Source organism: Rhincodon typus, chromosome 1 (genome assembly GCF_021869965.1).
Source record: "Rhincodon typus isolate 14 chromosome 1, sRhiTyp1.1, whole genome shotgun sequence".
In the NCBI taxonomy this organism is placed as follows: Eukaryota; Metazoa; Chordata; class Chondrichthyes; order Orectolobiformes; family Rhincodontidae; genus Rhincodon; species Rhincodon typus.
Window position 1 is genome coordinate 122,680,391 of NC_063332.1, and position 15,657 is coordinate 122,696,047.

At 41.1% G+C, this 15,657-nt stretch overlaps 1 protein-coding gene across 1 annotated transcript in view; it reads left to right on the plus strand.

Moving 5' to 3' along the window:
* LOC125484953 (testican-3-like) overlaps positions 1 to 3,354 on the plus strand; it is a 229,502-nt gene extending 226,148 nt beyond the window's left edge. Inside the window, exon 5 of the mRNA XM_048605668.1 lies at positions 3,236 to 3,354. Coding sequence (XP_048461625.1) covers positions 3,236 to 3,354 — 119 coding nt within the window. The remainder of the gene's footprint in view (positions 1 to 3,235) is intronic.
* The last annotated feature ends 12,303 nt before the right edge of the window (positions 3,355 to 15,657 follow it).

Sequence of the window (15,657 nt, forward strand, 5' to 3'; positions counted from 1 at the left end):
CAAGGGTGTTGTTTATGTGTCGGTGAGTTTCTTCTCGTCTTGTGCGTTTGATGATCATGAAGGTGTCATCTACATAGCAGTCCTCTGAGTTTGGGTTGGATAGTGGGGAGCGCTGTTTGTTCTTCTTTGCATTACTGCTTTTGCTATCAGTCCTGATATTGGGGATCCCATTGGTGTTCCGTTGATCTGTTTGAATATACGGTTGTTGAAGGTGATGTGGGTTGTGAGGCACAGATCCAGCAGTTTCAGGGTTCTGTCCTTGTTGATGCTGTTGCTGTCATGGGATGCCTGCCTTCCTGATTCATCCAGCCATGTGGCAATTGTCTCTTTGGTTAGGTTGATGTTTAAGGATGTAAATAGTGCTGTTATTATCTTGTCCTCTTCTGTTCTGGTGTCCTTGATGATGCTGAGGAATTCTTAGGAGGAGCGGATGGAGTGGGTAGTGTTGTCAACTAAGTATTTCAGTTTCCGTTGTAGTTCTTCGGCTAGTCTATATGTTGGCATACCTGGTAGTGAGACAATAGGTCTGAGGGGGCCTCTGGTTAGTGTACCTTAGGGAGTCCATAGAAACGGGGTGTGTTGAATCCCTCTGGCTTCATTTTTTGGCAGTCTGTCTTGCTGGTATCTCCTGAGTTGTGTAATTTCTTCAGAGTTGTTGTAATCTGGTTCCCTGCAAGGACTGTGAGAAACATTACACTGGCCAAACTGGAAGAAAACTGACAATGAGGATAAACAAACACCAACTAGCCATCAAGAGACACGACCAGTTCTCACTGATCTCAGTGCACACAGACAAAGAAGGACACGAATTCGACTAGGACAATGTATCCATAATAGCACAAGTCAAACAGAGACATGCCAGGGAATTCCTGGAGGCCTGGCATTCCAACCAGAACTCCATCAACAAGCACATTATACTGGACCTGATATACAAACCACTGAAAAACAAAACCAGAAGTGATGCCAACCACCCCAACAAACCGAGACACATAAATTACAAATGGGCAGAACACCAACGCTTCATCGGAAGTGCACTGATGATGTTACGTAGCAAGGTGACGAAACGTCTGCAATCAAACATACCAGCTCAATGAGCAAGTCTACAATCACATCCTGTTTTGCTCCACGAAATAAAACCTGACCCCAGTTTAAGCATAGGCAGATTCTAAACAAGATCTCACACCTAAAATGCATTGTCAGACCTGGGATGTCACTTCTTGTATACATTGATAAAACCTTTAGTTATCTCAGGACAATGTCTTGAAAGGAATCTGGATTTTGCATTTCAATCATTAGTCTCCTTCCTAACTGATTAAAGATTCAACAAAAGGCAGCCAGTTTTGGGGTTCTTACCTTTCTGCCTATGAATTCTGTGTCTTATACACTCCCTCTCACACTACACCTAAGGAAGGACCTGAGCTCTGAAAGCTTGTGTTTTCAAATAAACCTGTTGGACTATAACCTGGTGTCATGTGATTTTTGACCTTGACCACCCCAGTCCAACACCAGCATCTCCACATCAGAATCCATAATAAGGGAGTTGAGGCCACAATTGGATCAGTTATAACCTTACTGAGTAATGGCAGAGGCTTGAGGTGTGAAATGGTAACCTCCTATGCATGCATCTTCCTTATGGTTTTAACGTCTTCATCAGGGCTTTATTGTATCAGAAGCTAAAAGTCTCAATAACGGAAAGATGCCAAAATTCTCTGAATTTTTTTCACTGGTGTCCATCTGTTTAATCAAACAGCGTGCATACAAGCATAAATATGAATATATACCATTACCCTATACAAAAATAACCTTGCTCAGTCATGCATTCTGAGCTTTTGCTCAATTACCAATTCTATGTTAAACTATATGAACCAGTGTATTAACAATAAATCAGTTTTAAATTAAAAGTTTTATTTTTTTTGTCCCAACTAGTAGAGTTGTTTAATAAAAGTATAAATAATGTTTATATTTCGAATTTCATTCTCACATTCAATTAGGAGCAGTATTGCAGTGACTTAAGCTTGAATTTTAGTACTGTCCACCAGTAGTACTCATGTTTGTGACGTTAACGTTCAAATATAATGGACATAATTTGTGATGGTTGCTACTATTTCAATACTTCGATTCATTACTTTAGGCAAAGATACCTTGCTTTGCAGATGCACAGAATATTACAGAGAGGCGTATTCCTTGTCCCCTACCCACACCCCTTCCACAGAACCCAGTTGAAAGTCTATTGATATTAAGTCAGCTTTATCCTAATGGTACACCCAGGTTTGATGTGATGCATGTGGTCTTAATAAATTGAAAGTGGGACCTCTGCTCCTAAGAAACACTAGTTCCCGCCTCCAGATCTAATAACAAATTAACTACATGTGCTGAATATGAACTTGGAAAGATCTGAAGTGGTACATACTTGAAGGAGTATAAAATGTATGACCCAATGTGACAATGTCATGAGAACCTGGTAGAAGAGTAGTTTCTCTTGGGAGAGAGAGACTCAAGTTCGCGTTCTTCCAGCGTAGTAACATAGATCCTGTTCCTATAACCTGTAAATCTATACAGAGATGCAATAAACTAAATTTCTTCTTTAGCCTAAAATCGGAAGGACTAATTGTGGCTGGATTACTTTTAAATGTTTTTTGGTTAAGGCTGAAAGTAGCCCATTTCAAGCAAGCGATTATCCCACTTTTTTTTACCCTTGGGCATCATGTGGACCAGCAAGCAAAATATGGAGAAACTAAGTCAAACAGGAAAATTGAGTTTTAATAAGAAGGATTTTTGCCATACAATCTAGTTAGTGGCTGATATCTTTAGGTTCTGGAACATTGGCATGCATTGTTTTGTCCATATATCTGAAATCATAAATATAACAGTACAGAAAACAGCTGTGGCATATTGAATATCAGTGTTTGTCTGTACATGAGCCACCGATATGAGTACTACCCTGTTCCTAGTTGCAAACAGTCTTTAATAGTTCCTTTTTTGGACAGCAGTTATTTAATTAATTTTAAACTATGTTCATTGAGCTGCCTTCAATAATAATTTCTCACACAGAATTCCACTGTTTAAAATAATCCAAATAAATATTACCATTACCTTTCTTTTCTGGTCTCAAAATAACAACCGATTTCTTAAGCTGTTATTTGTGTTTTTATTGTTTATAGTGGTTGTTACGTGGGAGTGAAATGAAACCTATTTTTGGATAACACTGGTTTCTTTTCCTAACTATTTTCTGTAGGGCTTGATTCTACCAAAGATCCATGCCTAAATGTGAAATGTAGTAGACACAAAGTATGCATCGCACAAGACAACCATAGAGTGGTCTGCATTAGCCATAGACGGCTAACACACAGGTAAAGTACTTTATTCTAATTTAAATATATTTCACCTGATACATTTTCAATATTTTTTACCTGAATTATTTGATTTTAGTTGCTTTCACAATGTTGAGGCTGGACTATTCTGTAAATCTTGCACAAGTAAAGTTTAAATATATTATTTATGTACTTATGCAGATTAAAGGAAAATTGAGCATTGGTTCTATTCCAATGTTACAAAGTATAAAAAATGTAATAGTGGCTTGTCTACACAGAGTATTTTGTGTGAATCAAGGATGCTTTGTTTAATTTTCAAAGCTTTAATATAAATGACTAAGTATATGCAAAGTCATTAATGTTCCGTAAAGGTTTTGTATTTATTTTTACTATTTTCATTGGTTCCAACAGTTTCCTGCAGAAAAATGATGGCAGATCTGTAGCAACCCACCACACCACACATTAGAGACAGACGTTTAGCTAAGTCTGGAACTGCTTATTCTTTGGACTTACTAGCAGATTGATGAACAAAAGTAATGAAAGGTGATTCAAACAAACCAGTTCTAATCAACAAGGTGTAGAGCTGGATGAACACAGCAGGCCAAGCAGCATCGGAGGAGCAGGAATGCTGACCCTTCTTCAGAAATGGGGGAGGGGAAGGGGATTCTGAAATAAATAGGGAGAAAGGGGGAGGCGGATAGAAGATGGATAAAGGAAAAGATAGGCGGAGAGGAGACAGACCGGTCAAGGAGGCGGGGTTGGAGCCAGTAAAGGTGAGTGTAGGTGGGGAGTTAGGGAGGGGATAGGTCGGTCCAGGGAGGACGGACAGGTCAAGGGGGCAGGATGAGGCTAGTATGTAGGAGATAGGGGTGGGGCTTGAGGTGGGAGGGGTGGATAGGTGGAAGGACAGGTTAGGGAGGTGGGTATGAGCTGGGCTGGTTTTGGGATGTGGTAGAGGGAGGGGAGATTTTGAAGCTTGTGAAGTCCACATTGATACCATTGGGCTGCAGAGTTCCCAAGCAAAATATGAGATGCTGTTCCTGCAACCTTCAGGTGGCATCGTTGTGGCACTGCAGGAGGCCCAGGATGGACATGTCGTCCAAGGAGTGAGAGGGGGAGTTCAAATGGTTCGCGACTGGGAGGTGCAGTTGTTTGGTGCGAACTGAGTGTAGGTGTTCCACAAAGCAGTCCCCAAGCCTCTGCTTGGTTTCCCCAATGTAGAGGAGGCCACAACGGGAACAGCGGATACAATATACCACATTAGCAGATGTGCAGGTGGACATCTGTTTGATGTGGAAGGTCTTCTTGGGGCCTGGGATGGGGGTGAGGGGGGAGGTGTAGGGGCAGGTGTAGCAGTTCCTGCGGTTGCAGGGAAAAGTGCCGGGAGTGGTGGGTCTGGTGGGAAGTGTGGAGCGGACAAGGGAGTCATGGAGAGCGTGGTCCTTCCAGAAAGCAGATAAGGGTGGGGAGGGAAAAATGTCTTTGGTAGTGAGGTCGGATTGCAGATGGCGGAAGTGTCGGAGGATGATGCGTTGGATCTGGAGGTTGGTGGGGTGGTACGTGAGGATGAGGGGGATTCTGTTTTGCTTATTATTGCGGGGAGGGGGTGTGAGGGATGAGTTGCGGGAAATGCGAGAGACACAGTCGAGGGCGTTTTCGGCCACTGTGGAGGGGAAGTCGTGGTCCTTGAAAAACAAGGACAACTGAGATGTACGGGAGTGGAATGTCTCATCTTGGGAGCAGATGCGGCGGAGGCAAAGGAATTGGGAATCGGGGATGGCCTTTTTGCAGGAAGGTGAATGAGAGGAGGTGTACTCTAGGTAGCTGTGGGAGTCGGTAGGCTTGAAATGGATATCGGTTTCGAGAGATGGAAATAGAGAGGTCCAGGAAGGGGAGAGAGGTAGCAGAGATGGTCCAGGTGAACTTAAGGTTGGGGTGGAAGGTGTTAGTGAAGTGGATGAACTGTTTGAGCTCCTCGTGGGAGCACGAGGCGGCGCCGATACAGTCATCGATGTAACGGAGGAAGAGGTGGGGGATAGGGCCAGTGTAGCTTTGGAAGAGGGATTGTTCCACGTACCCTACAAAGAGGCAGGCATAGCTTGGGCCCATGCGGGTACCCATGACCACCCCCTTTGTCTGTAGGAAGTGGGAGGAATGGAAGGAGAAGTTGTTAAGGGTGAGGACGAGTTCAGCTAAGCGGATAAGGGTGTCGGTGCAGGGGGACTGGTCGGGCCTGCAGGACAGGAAGAAGCGGAGGGCCTTTAGGCCATCTGCATGGGGAATGTAAGTATATAGGGACTGGACGTCCATCCGCCTCCCCCTTTCTCCCTATTTATTTCAGAATCCCCTTCCCCTCCCCCATTTCTGAAGATGGGTTTAGACCTGAAATGTCAGCCTTCCTGTTCCTCTGATGCTGCTTGGCCTGCTGTGTTCATCCAGCCCTACACCTTGTTATCTCAGATTCTCCAGCATCAGCAGTTCCTACTGTCTCTGTACCAGTTCTAATCATATGGCCGAGGCTTTGGGTTGAGACACTATTCTAACAATGTGGTTTTCATGTTCCCTCATCAGAAACCATTGTGTTTTTTGTGATAGATAACCTTGGAATCATTTGCGTGAAGTCAAGCCATAATAAGTTTTGATAATCTCTTTTGTTCAGAACTGGCGGAGGTAGCCATTTCACCCACCAGCCCTTTGTGTTGGCTTGGCTGGATTTGTTTATATCAAGCAAAGAGTGTCAGATTCCAGGAGGTGATGAGTTTGCTTTTGCTCTGGCAATTACTGGACATTTCTAGAAGCAGTCAACTTGCTCGATAAGTGTTCGATAACATCCAATTTAAACTGCAGCACAGATCCACTTCTTTTAAAAAAAAGAATTTGAACGCGATAATATAGTGACATATTTTTTAAAAAAATAAGATTTCTCTCTTCCTGCCCTCTGAGCAAGGATTTGGCAGCACTGATAATTAAGAAGGAATTTTATGATAGCAAACATTATTTTCTGTTCAATGTATTATGAGCTAAATGATCTTTAAAAGTTCTGATAGATACTTAACTTGTGCCTGTCAGTGTTTTACCTTCATTATGTTTTTTATCGCATTGCTCACCAAATTGATTTCTCCTTAAATTTTTGAATCAGTATGTTAATATTCAACGGTCTGGTGATTGGATGTCGGCCTAACTGAGGTGAACACTGCATGCTGGATATTTCTTTTCAAATTCTGCCATGTATGTAATTCTTCTGTGTGCAATGTGGCCCGCACACAAACAGCGACAATATTTCATAAGAAATTAATTCACTACAATCACTTTAGAGCAACTGAGGCCTTTAAAGACATTTTTAAAATGTGTTTCTTTTGTTTTGACTCCCAGCTATTTACTCAAAAGCACTTCACCTAATTATCATCTAGTGTGAGAATGGTCCATAGCTGGAAAACATTGTGAATAAAATCACCTCTTTTGATCAGTGCAGTTTCTTCGAATGTGATTTCATTAGTAAAAAAACCAATCTGGCATCCCATCGCAGTATAGCTAGAGCAATGATGTTTTAAAGGTTTTTGTGATTGTGCCATCTTTGTATGTCTGTAACATATTAATATTAATATATCTATATGCACCTCCTGTTTGCTGAACTTGGTGTCGTTATACTCATGATCATTTCTTACTATATATCCTCATCTAATATAAATTCTATATAAACTTGATGCTTATTTGCCTACATGAATATTTTCAAAATCCTTCTCAAACATTCAACTCTCCTCCTTCAATTTTATTTAATTTTTAGATATATTTGTCTATCTAATCTAGATTTAGCTTTTTTATAGAAGATATTTTTGTTAATAAATTTAGTCTGTAGTGATTCATTCAACATAATTCCACTGTTTTCTCCAAGTATAAAATAAAATGTAAATGTTGAGGAAACTTGATTTCTGGTACGATCTTGCTCAGCCGATCTTTTGTCAAAACCATTGACTTTTAAGGTGCCTGCTACAAATGAGTTAAAAAGACTAACAGAATGTTGACTTTTTTCAAAAAGAAGTTACAGAATGCTGGTTAAACCCTGTTTAGTGCGCTAGGTACAGTGAAGCACAGATTCACCAGAATATTATCAGTTGAATGTTGAATTGAATTATAAGGATGCATGGTAAAGACATGGCAGCATCTTCCATCATGGAATCTAACTTCAGCTTCAGGCATGGAAGCGAGCCTTGTGATTGCGTATGCATGTGTGAGTAACCTGATGAATCTTACGAATTTGAAACCCCACCCACCTGTAACTACAGCACACTCAATCACATACAACCCTTCCACCTTTGTTTGGTGACTCTTCCACTCTTGGTCAGGCCCCTTGATTTATGTCCATTTCACTTGACCCTCTCTACCTCAATCACTCTCCATGCCCCGTGCAACTTAGTTTTCTGCCACCTGACATCTATCATGGCATGGAACACTCCCACAAGAAGATAAAGCAGCAGCTACTCTGTCCAATGTCCGGGAGTGTGCCTACTTCACCTAGTGCAGACTTATATCAGTTACATCTAATCATGAATCTGAAGACATGTATTATTCACTTTTTGCAGAACTTAATTGGGAAGGGGAACTGAAATCTGGCAAGCTGGGTTTTTATTGTGCTTGCATGGGAAAGGGTTTCCTGATACTTGCTGCCATGCATCTCAACACACCTATAAAGTTGCAAGAAAATTGCAAATATTCATTGTGCTGTCGTGATTCTGAATTTTGGCATCCTGCACAATTAAGACTTCACCCTCCACCTGCCTTACTTCCCACTTCTGGAAGCAATACACGAGTCCGCCCTCAGTTTCTATCCCCAGAATTTTAAAACATTGGAGGACTTAATAGCATATACAGAGACCAGCTGATTTCCTTTGGGAGTTCTGGAGCAAAGAAACAAAGCCCTAAAACTACTACTTAGCTGTTCTGGGATGATATTAAACAGCATTTCTTCCCATCACATTAAAGTGAGTTTGTTAGATTTTTACTGGGCAAGTTGAAAGTTATGGAACTAAGGTAGGTAGATGAAACAATGGAGCTGTGATGATCTAATTGAATGGTGGAACGTGCTTAAAGGGTTGGAAGGCAGACTTCTGTTCCTATGAATGTTGGAATTTGATTTGCCTCAGCTAAATGCTTAGTATTGATTGTAGAATCCTGAGTCAGTGTTGCAATTGGGGTTTTGCAGGATAATGAAGAAAATTTTAATGTCATCCTTCAAATCTGTTCAACACTCAGTTGCTCACTTGGAATTGAACCTGATAAATTCTGTCAACAGTGAAGATGCTATGTAGATTCCTCCATTCACCCTACATTCCGTCCCCCATAGCCATTCCAGTATGTAAGAACCCAGCATGACTAACCGATCAGCAAGTCTTTGAAACAATTCTTTTCTCTTTCATTCTTGACCTTCACATGCTACCTCTCTTTGCTGTATTTTGACCATTAACCCCACTCATCGCTGTTGTATCTCAAATTATCCTGGCATTGCTCAGCAAAACTGACGAGTAAAGGGAGTAAAGGAAGGAGCTGAAGAGATGTGTAGACCACGATGATGACAGGGCAGGAAGCAGGAAAGTAAGATGAGCAGGACAGCAAGTGGAGAATGGGGAAAAAGTTGTTGGGGTTAATGGCACAAATCCATTCAACAATCATTTTATGCATGATATTTGCAATCAATTATGCAAATTGATTTGAGGTGAGGCATGAGATAATATCAACCTGGAATGTACTTTTTATCTTTTGATTGAACACACTAGTCAAATTGGAGCATGTATCATCAGACGGGAAGAACAGAAGGCTTGGAGAATGGAGCAGACTGATTAGAACAAATTAGTTCTAATGAAGAGTCACTGAACTCAAAATGTTAACTCTGCTTTCTTTCCACAGATGCTGCCAGATCTGTTGAGTAATGCCAGATATTTCTGTTTTTGCTTCAAATCTGCAGTCTGTACCCTCATTGTTCTGCTCTGAATTGACTGAAGTTTGTAGAGAGAGAGAGGTCCTACTGCTAGGCAAAAAAGGAGGAGGTGACTGTTTCATGGATGGTGGCAGGAGGCATATTCCGGGTGGTGGCCAATTAATGTCAAGGCCATCCAGCCCCTGCAATCTGACAAGGGGGTGCAGTTTCAGTGCCATTGCCACCAAAGTGATTATTGCTGCTGAGGAGGGCCCTTTGTAAGTCACAGTGTATCTGCACACACTGATCATGCTCTCAAATGCTCCCCATTGGATCAGTATATCAACTATGTGACGTATGACTCCACAAAGTCCATGAAAGATTTTTGACATTTTTTGGAATTGTGCTGTTCTGGTAACCCTGCGACAGGAAAGATCTTGTGAAACTTGAAAGGGTTCAGAAAAGATTTACCAGGATGTTACCAGGGTTGGAGGGTTCGAGCTATTGGAAGAGGCTGAATAGGCTGGGGCTATTTTCCCTGGAGTGTCGAAGGCCGAGGGGTGACCTAATAGAGGTTTATAAAATCATGAGGGGCATAGATAGGGTAAATAGACAAGGTCTTTTCTCTGGAGTGGGAGAATCCAAAACTAGAGAGCATAGGTTTAAGGTGAGAGGGGAAAGATTTAAAAGGGAGCTAAGGGGCAACTTTTTCATACAGAGGGTCGTGCGTATACAGAATGAGATGCCAGAGGAAGTGGTGGATACTGGTACAATTACAACTTTTAAAAGGCATTTGGATGGGTATATGAATACAAAGGGTTTAGCAGGATATGGGCCAAATGCTGGCAAATGGGTCTAGACTTATCTAAGATACCTGGTCGACATGGCCGAGTTAGACCGAAGGGTCTGTTTCCGTGCTGTACACGTCTATGACTCTGTGACGCTATCTCTGATATGGATACGATTCCAAATGTAGCCTATTTATAAAAACAAATCCTTGGTGGGGAGAGGGTGTAGTGAGTTGTTAAGACTGCACATAGTTAAACTCATGATTGTGATATATACCATCAGTGAACACCGTAACAAATCATGTTATGAATTATGATTTATTGGCATTGATAGAAACCAGGCTCAAATGAGTAGAGGAATGTGCACTTAATATGTTTTGGGAAGAAAATGAAGTAGTATTGTTACACCACAAGAAATGGATGGTAGCATCATGTCCCACTCCCCATCATTATTCTATCATGTAAGCCTTTGAACGCAAATCCCCCAGCCACTGATCTCGCATTCAAGATGGCGCCAACACAGGGCAACATTTTGGGAACTTTCTACAGCAGATCTTATTCTCACATTTTCTTAGAATCGTTCTGTACTTTTAAACCTTGATTCTAAGTCTGTTAAAATAGCTAACACTGTTCTTTTAAATCTCCTCACTGTGTTCAATCACCCTATGATCTTTGAATGTTATGATCTGCCTGTGCTGCATGAAAAACAAAACTTTTCACTGTATTTAGGTACATGTGATAATAATAACTCAAATCAAATCACCTTTGGCCCTATGTCTCAGATTTGATCTCCAGTTATATTTGGGTGCCAATTCCTCAGACATTAAATTTGCTGTTTTCCCCAAACCCTCTAAACTGTCAATCGTTTCAGTCTTCAACTCCTCCCGTGTGATCCTGCAGGCCTCCAAACTCTCACCAAGCTCCTTGCCCTGACCTCTTAATATCCTAGCTTGCACCATGCATAAATCTGATCTCTGATTTCCATCACCTGTTTTCAGCTCTGGTCTCCTGACATTGAGCATGCAATCCTTCCTCAGTTTGTCATTCTTCTGCTCACCTGTGGGCTAATACCAGAGGCCTATCCATCGGACAGCCAGCCAGCTTCTTAAATCTGAGCATAACCAACATCATAAGCAGGAGCGTGCCATTTGGCTTTCTGCACCTGCTAAGCCATTCCGCAGGTTTGTGACTGATCAGCATCACCTCTATTGTGTAAGGATCTTAACTGATTAGAATTGTGTAGCTCTTTAAGCACAATGTTGAATGGGCTTGGTGGAAGAATAACTTAGAATTTTGAAGGAGCAAGGTCTAATATCTAGGTCCTCCTTGTAGTCACTGTAAAGATAACTGTCACCCTGATCTGGTGCAGAGAATACGAATTGTTCACAAATCTTTGAATGAAGACATTTTCCCCTGATCTTAGTCCTGAATAGCTAGCTTCTTTCTATGAAACAATGACCTGAATTTCAAACTTCTCCGGCTAGGGGAAATATTTTCCAAGCATCTATGATGGGATGCCCCTTAAGAATTTTATGCATTTTGATTAGATCAGCTTTCATTCTTCTAAAGCTCATAGAATATACATCTAGTCACCTCTGACTCCTCTTAGAATGATCCTCTCATTCCCAGGAATCAGTCTGATGATCCTCGTCATGTTTCCCCTCAGGCAAGAATGTGGTAAGGCAAACAAAATTGCACCCAACTCCAGGTGTGGTCTCACCAAAGTGTTGTAAAGATGAAGTTAGACTTCTGTGAATTTCTGTTATTCTTGTACTATGACACCCAAGTCTTTCTGAATGCAAGAACTTCACAATTTCTCATCATTCAAAAAATACTCTGCTTTTTAAAAAGAAATTCTTGCTAAAAATGGGGATTAAGTTCACATTTCATTATACCATCTGACATGTTTTTGCCCATTTATCCAATTTTTCCACACTGCAGCTATGTTCGCTTTTTTTTTCTGCTGCTGTACAGACCTCTAAGGTCCACATGTGGTAGTGACTTCTGGAACCAGGTGTCAATGTGTCAGTATGCTGATCGGACTATGGTATTGAAAATGTAAAATTATACATCTTGGTAGTGACCATTTAACAGAAATATATTATCTAAATAACAACAGAAAATGCTGGAGAAACTCGGCAGCATCTGTGGAGATTATTAGATTAGATTGTTTACTTATTGTCACATATATCTAGAAAGTTATAGTTAAAGTGTTTTGTCACCATAATAAAGTGCCATTTAAGTTTAAAAAAGTAAAAAGAGAAAACAGGACTGGAGTTCATCTTCTGTGCAAAGCCTGCCATGTCCATGATTGAGGCTACTGAAGCCAGGAGTCCCTGCTCCAGGCACCATCACCGCCACAGCTGAAAACTCACCAAGTCCCTGACTCCATGCTGTGGGCCTACCAAAGCTGGGAGACCTCTTCGTGGCACTGCCGCAGCCAACAACCCACTGAGCACCTCCATCAAGCTTCGCTGCAACCGACAAGTCCCTGAATCCATGCTTTGAGCCTACCACCGCCCCACTCGAACACCCACCACTTCCACAGTTGACAGCCCACCGAGTTCCAGAGACCAGGCTCCGGACCTACCAAAGCCAGGAGCCCTCCCTCTGAGCACTGACACCATAGCTGACAATCCTCTGACAACACCTCAGCTTTGCACGATGTCAGAAGATGAAGAAAAGAAAAAGACAGAAAAGAGATGGAGACAAAGATGTGGCCAGGCTATAACATACGGGCTCAGGAGCCCTAACACTGCCTACCGTGCCTGCACTGCATCTTGCAGAAATAGAATTAACATTTCGAGTTCGATACAACTCTATTTCAGATGAGAAGGGGTTAGAAAATGGTCTTTTTTATGCTGTTGATAGAGGAGGAGGAGGAGTGAGTAGAACAGATGTTGTGGTTGCCCAGAACATAAAAACTAAGGGTGTGCTAATAGTGGGAAAGGAGGGATGGAAATGTGAAATAGCTGAAAATGATGTGTATAAAAGAGAAAGTGGATCTGCTCTGCTAGGAGCTAAACCAACAAAACATAAAGACACTCTGGGTGTGGTTTATAATCAAAATGGAGGACAGAAGTCATTCTCCGAAGTTGTTGAACATAATGTTACATCCTAGGGGTTATGAACCAGAACATGAGTTATTGTACCTCCAGCTTGCATTGAGCTTTATTGGACCAGAGTAGTAATCCCAAGATGGAAATGTTAATATGGGAATAAAATGGGTTTTGTGAAATGACAAGCGAGTGGAAGATCAGAGTCATCCTTACAGACAGAAAGGAGGTGTTCTGCAAAATGGGCACCCAGTCTGCATTTGGTCTCAACAATATTACTCAAATAATGGGAGGATACAGAGGGATCTGGTCCCTTAGTGCACAGATTGTGAAAAGCTAGTATGTGGGTACAGTAATTAGGAAAGGTAATAAAATGTTATAAGTTGAATTGAGCATAAAAGTACTGAGATTATCCTTCAGTCATACAGGGCACTAGTGGACCACCGTGAACAGCATTAGTCATCTTATTTAAGGAACAATGGAAACAATTCAGAGAAGGTTTACCAGACTGAAACCTGGAATAGGTGTGTTGTCATAAGAGTTTATGGTTTGGCAGGCTAGGCTTATATCTGCTGGAGTTTAAATGAGAAAAGCTGCCTTGAGTAAAATCCACATGATTCTGAGAGGTCTTAATGGGGTAGATGGGAAAAGGATGTTTCCTGTTATGACTTGGATGAGGGAAGTGAATGTTCTTTAGCCATTTTTGAGATAGACATAAATTTTGATGGGAAGGCAGGTGGTGAGGATGATACAAAGAATCTGGAGAGGAATAGAGACAGGTTAAGCAAGTGTTTAAATACCTGGGAAATATGAGGTTAAATACTTTGGCAGGAGTTTAAATATTTAAATATTATTTAAATGGAGGAAGATTGAGGAAAACTGCAGCACTGAAGGGTTTGGGAGCCTTCATCTATGTATCACAAAAAGCTAGCAAATACATTCAGCAAGTAATAGGAAAGGCAAATGGAATTTGGCTGTTATTTCATAGGGAATGGCATATAGAAATAGGGAATTCTTGCTAAAACTACACAAGGCACAATTTAGACCACACCTGGAATGCAGTGAAAAGTTTTGGTCACCTTATCTCAAGAAAGGTATGCTGGCATTAGAGGTAGTCCAGAGAAGGCTCATTAGGTTAATACTGGGTATGGACAAGTTATCTTTTGAAAAGATATCGTGTTGTTTGGGCCCAGACTCATTCAAGTTTAGAGGAATGAGAGGCAAATTTATTGAAACATGCAAGATTCTTAGGGGACTTAACAGGATAGAAACGGAGAGATTGTTTCCCCTTGTGAGAAAGCCTAGGACCAGAGGGCATAATCTCAAAGTATGGGATTGCCCAATTAGGACAGAGATGAGGAGGGATTTGTTCTCCGAGTTCGATCTGTGGAGTTCTTTACCTCAGAGGGCTGTCAAAAATAGGTTGCTATATATATTCAGGGCTGAGTAGATGGCCATTTACTCCGTAAAGGAATCAAGGGTTGTGAGGAAAAAGCAAGGCAAGTGCAGATGAGGATTATCAGAGCAGTCATTATTGAACGGAGGAGCAACCTCGATCGGCCAAACAACCTACTCTGCTACATCTTGTGGGAAAATCTAGAAATAGAAGTCATTATTGAAAATAAGAGCTCACCCATTTAAAAATAAAGGTTAAGATTATATTTTTCTCTGGGGAATGTGAGTGTTTGCAATCAGGTTAGATATGATCTTATTAAATAATGGAGTAGGCTTAAAGATTGAATGGCCTACTTCTCCTTGATTGTAATGTTTGAAAAAAAAAATTCATTACACATCTGGCACCTGGATTGGCTGGATCTGGCGTTCTCTCTCTTAGCAATCTTACATTGCAGGAGGTCACTTGACTGGATGGCTGGTTTGCAAAACAGAATAATGCCAACAGTGCAGGTTTTATACCTGCGCCAGCTCAGGTTACCATGAAGGTGCCACCTTCTCAACTGCACCCCTGGTGACCCTCCAGTGAACCAGCACCAGTTGTATCTCTCTAATGAAAGAGTAGCCCTATGGTCCTCAGGGACCATGGTGTCTTTGCCTGTACCTTTATATTATTACTCACATCAGCAATACTGGTGAAAATATCAGTGCATGGAATGAGCTGTGTTAATCAGCTAAGCATAAATTGAATCCTTGACTATCTTATGTTGTTGCTTTGAGGAAAATAAAAGATATTTTCAAATACTTGTTTTTGGAATATTTTGTGTTCTGTTCTATTTTTAGATATGGATTGAAGATAAATCATTGCTTTATTTTGGTGTAGCTGATTGCAAAGGTCTTGCTGACTACAAGCTGTTGTTATTCCATTTAACAACATATTCCAAATTGACACAACAGTCTGAAGCTAGTTAGGTACTACTTGTGCTCACATGAAGAGGTATAACAAATTATATTAACTATCCTTTTTAGAGCTGCAAAATATTTACTGTAATTTTAAATTTAACAGTGAACAATAAAAATCAGTGTTGACAATGTTCTTCTTTTATAAATAGGACTATCTCCTCACAAGACTAAAACTATTCCCTTGAGGTTATATAACAAAATCAGCAAAACTAGTAAATATGTTTTATTAATAGTAC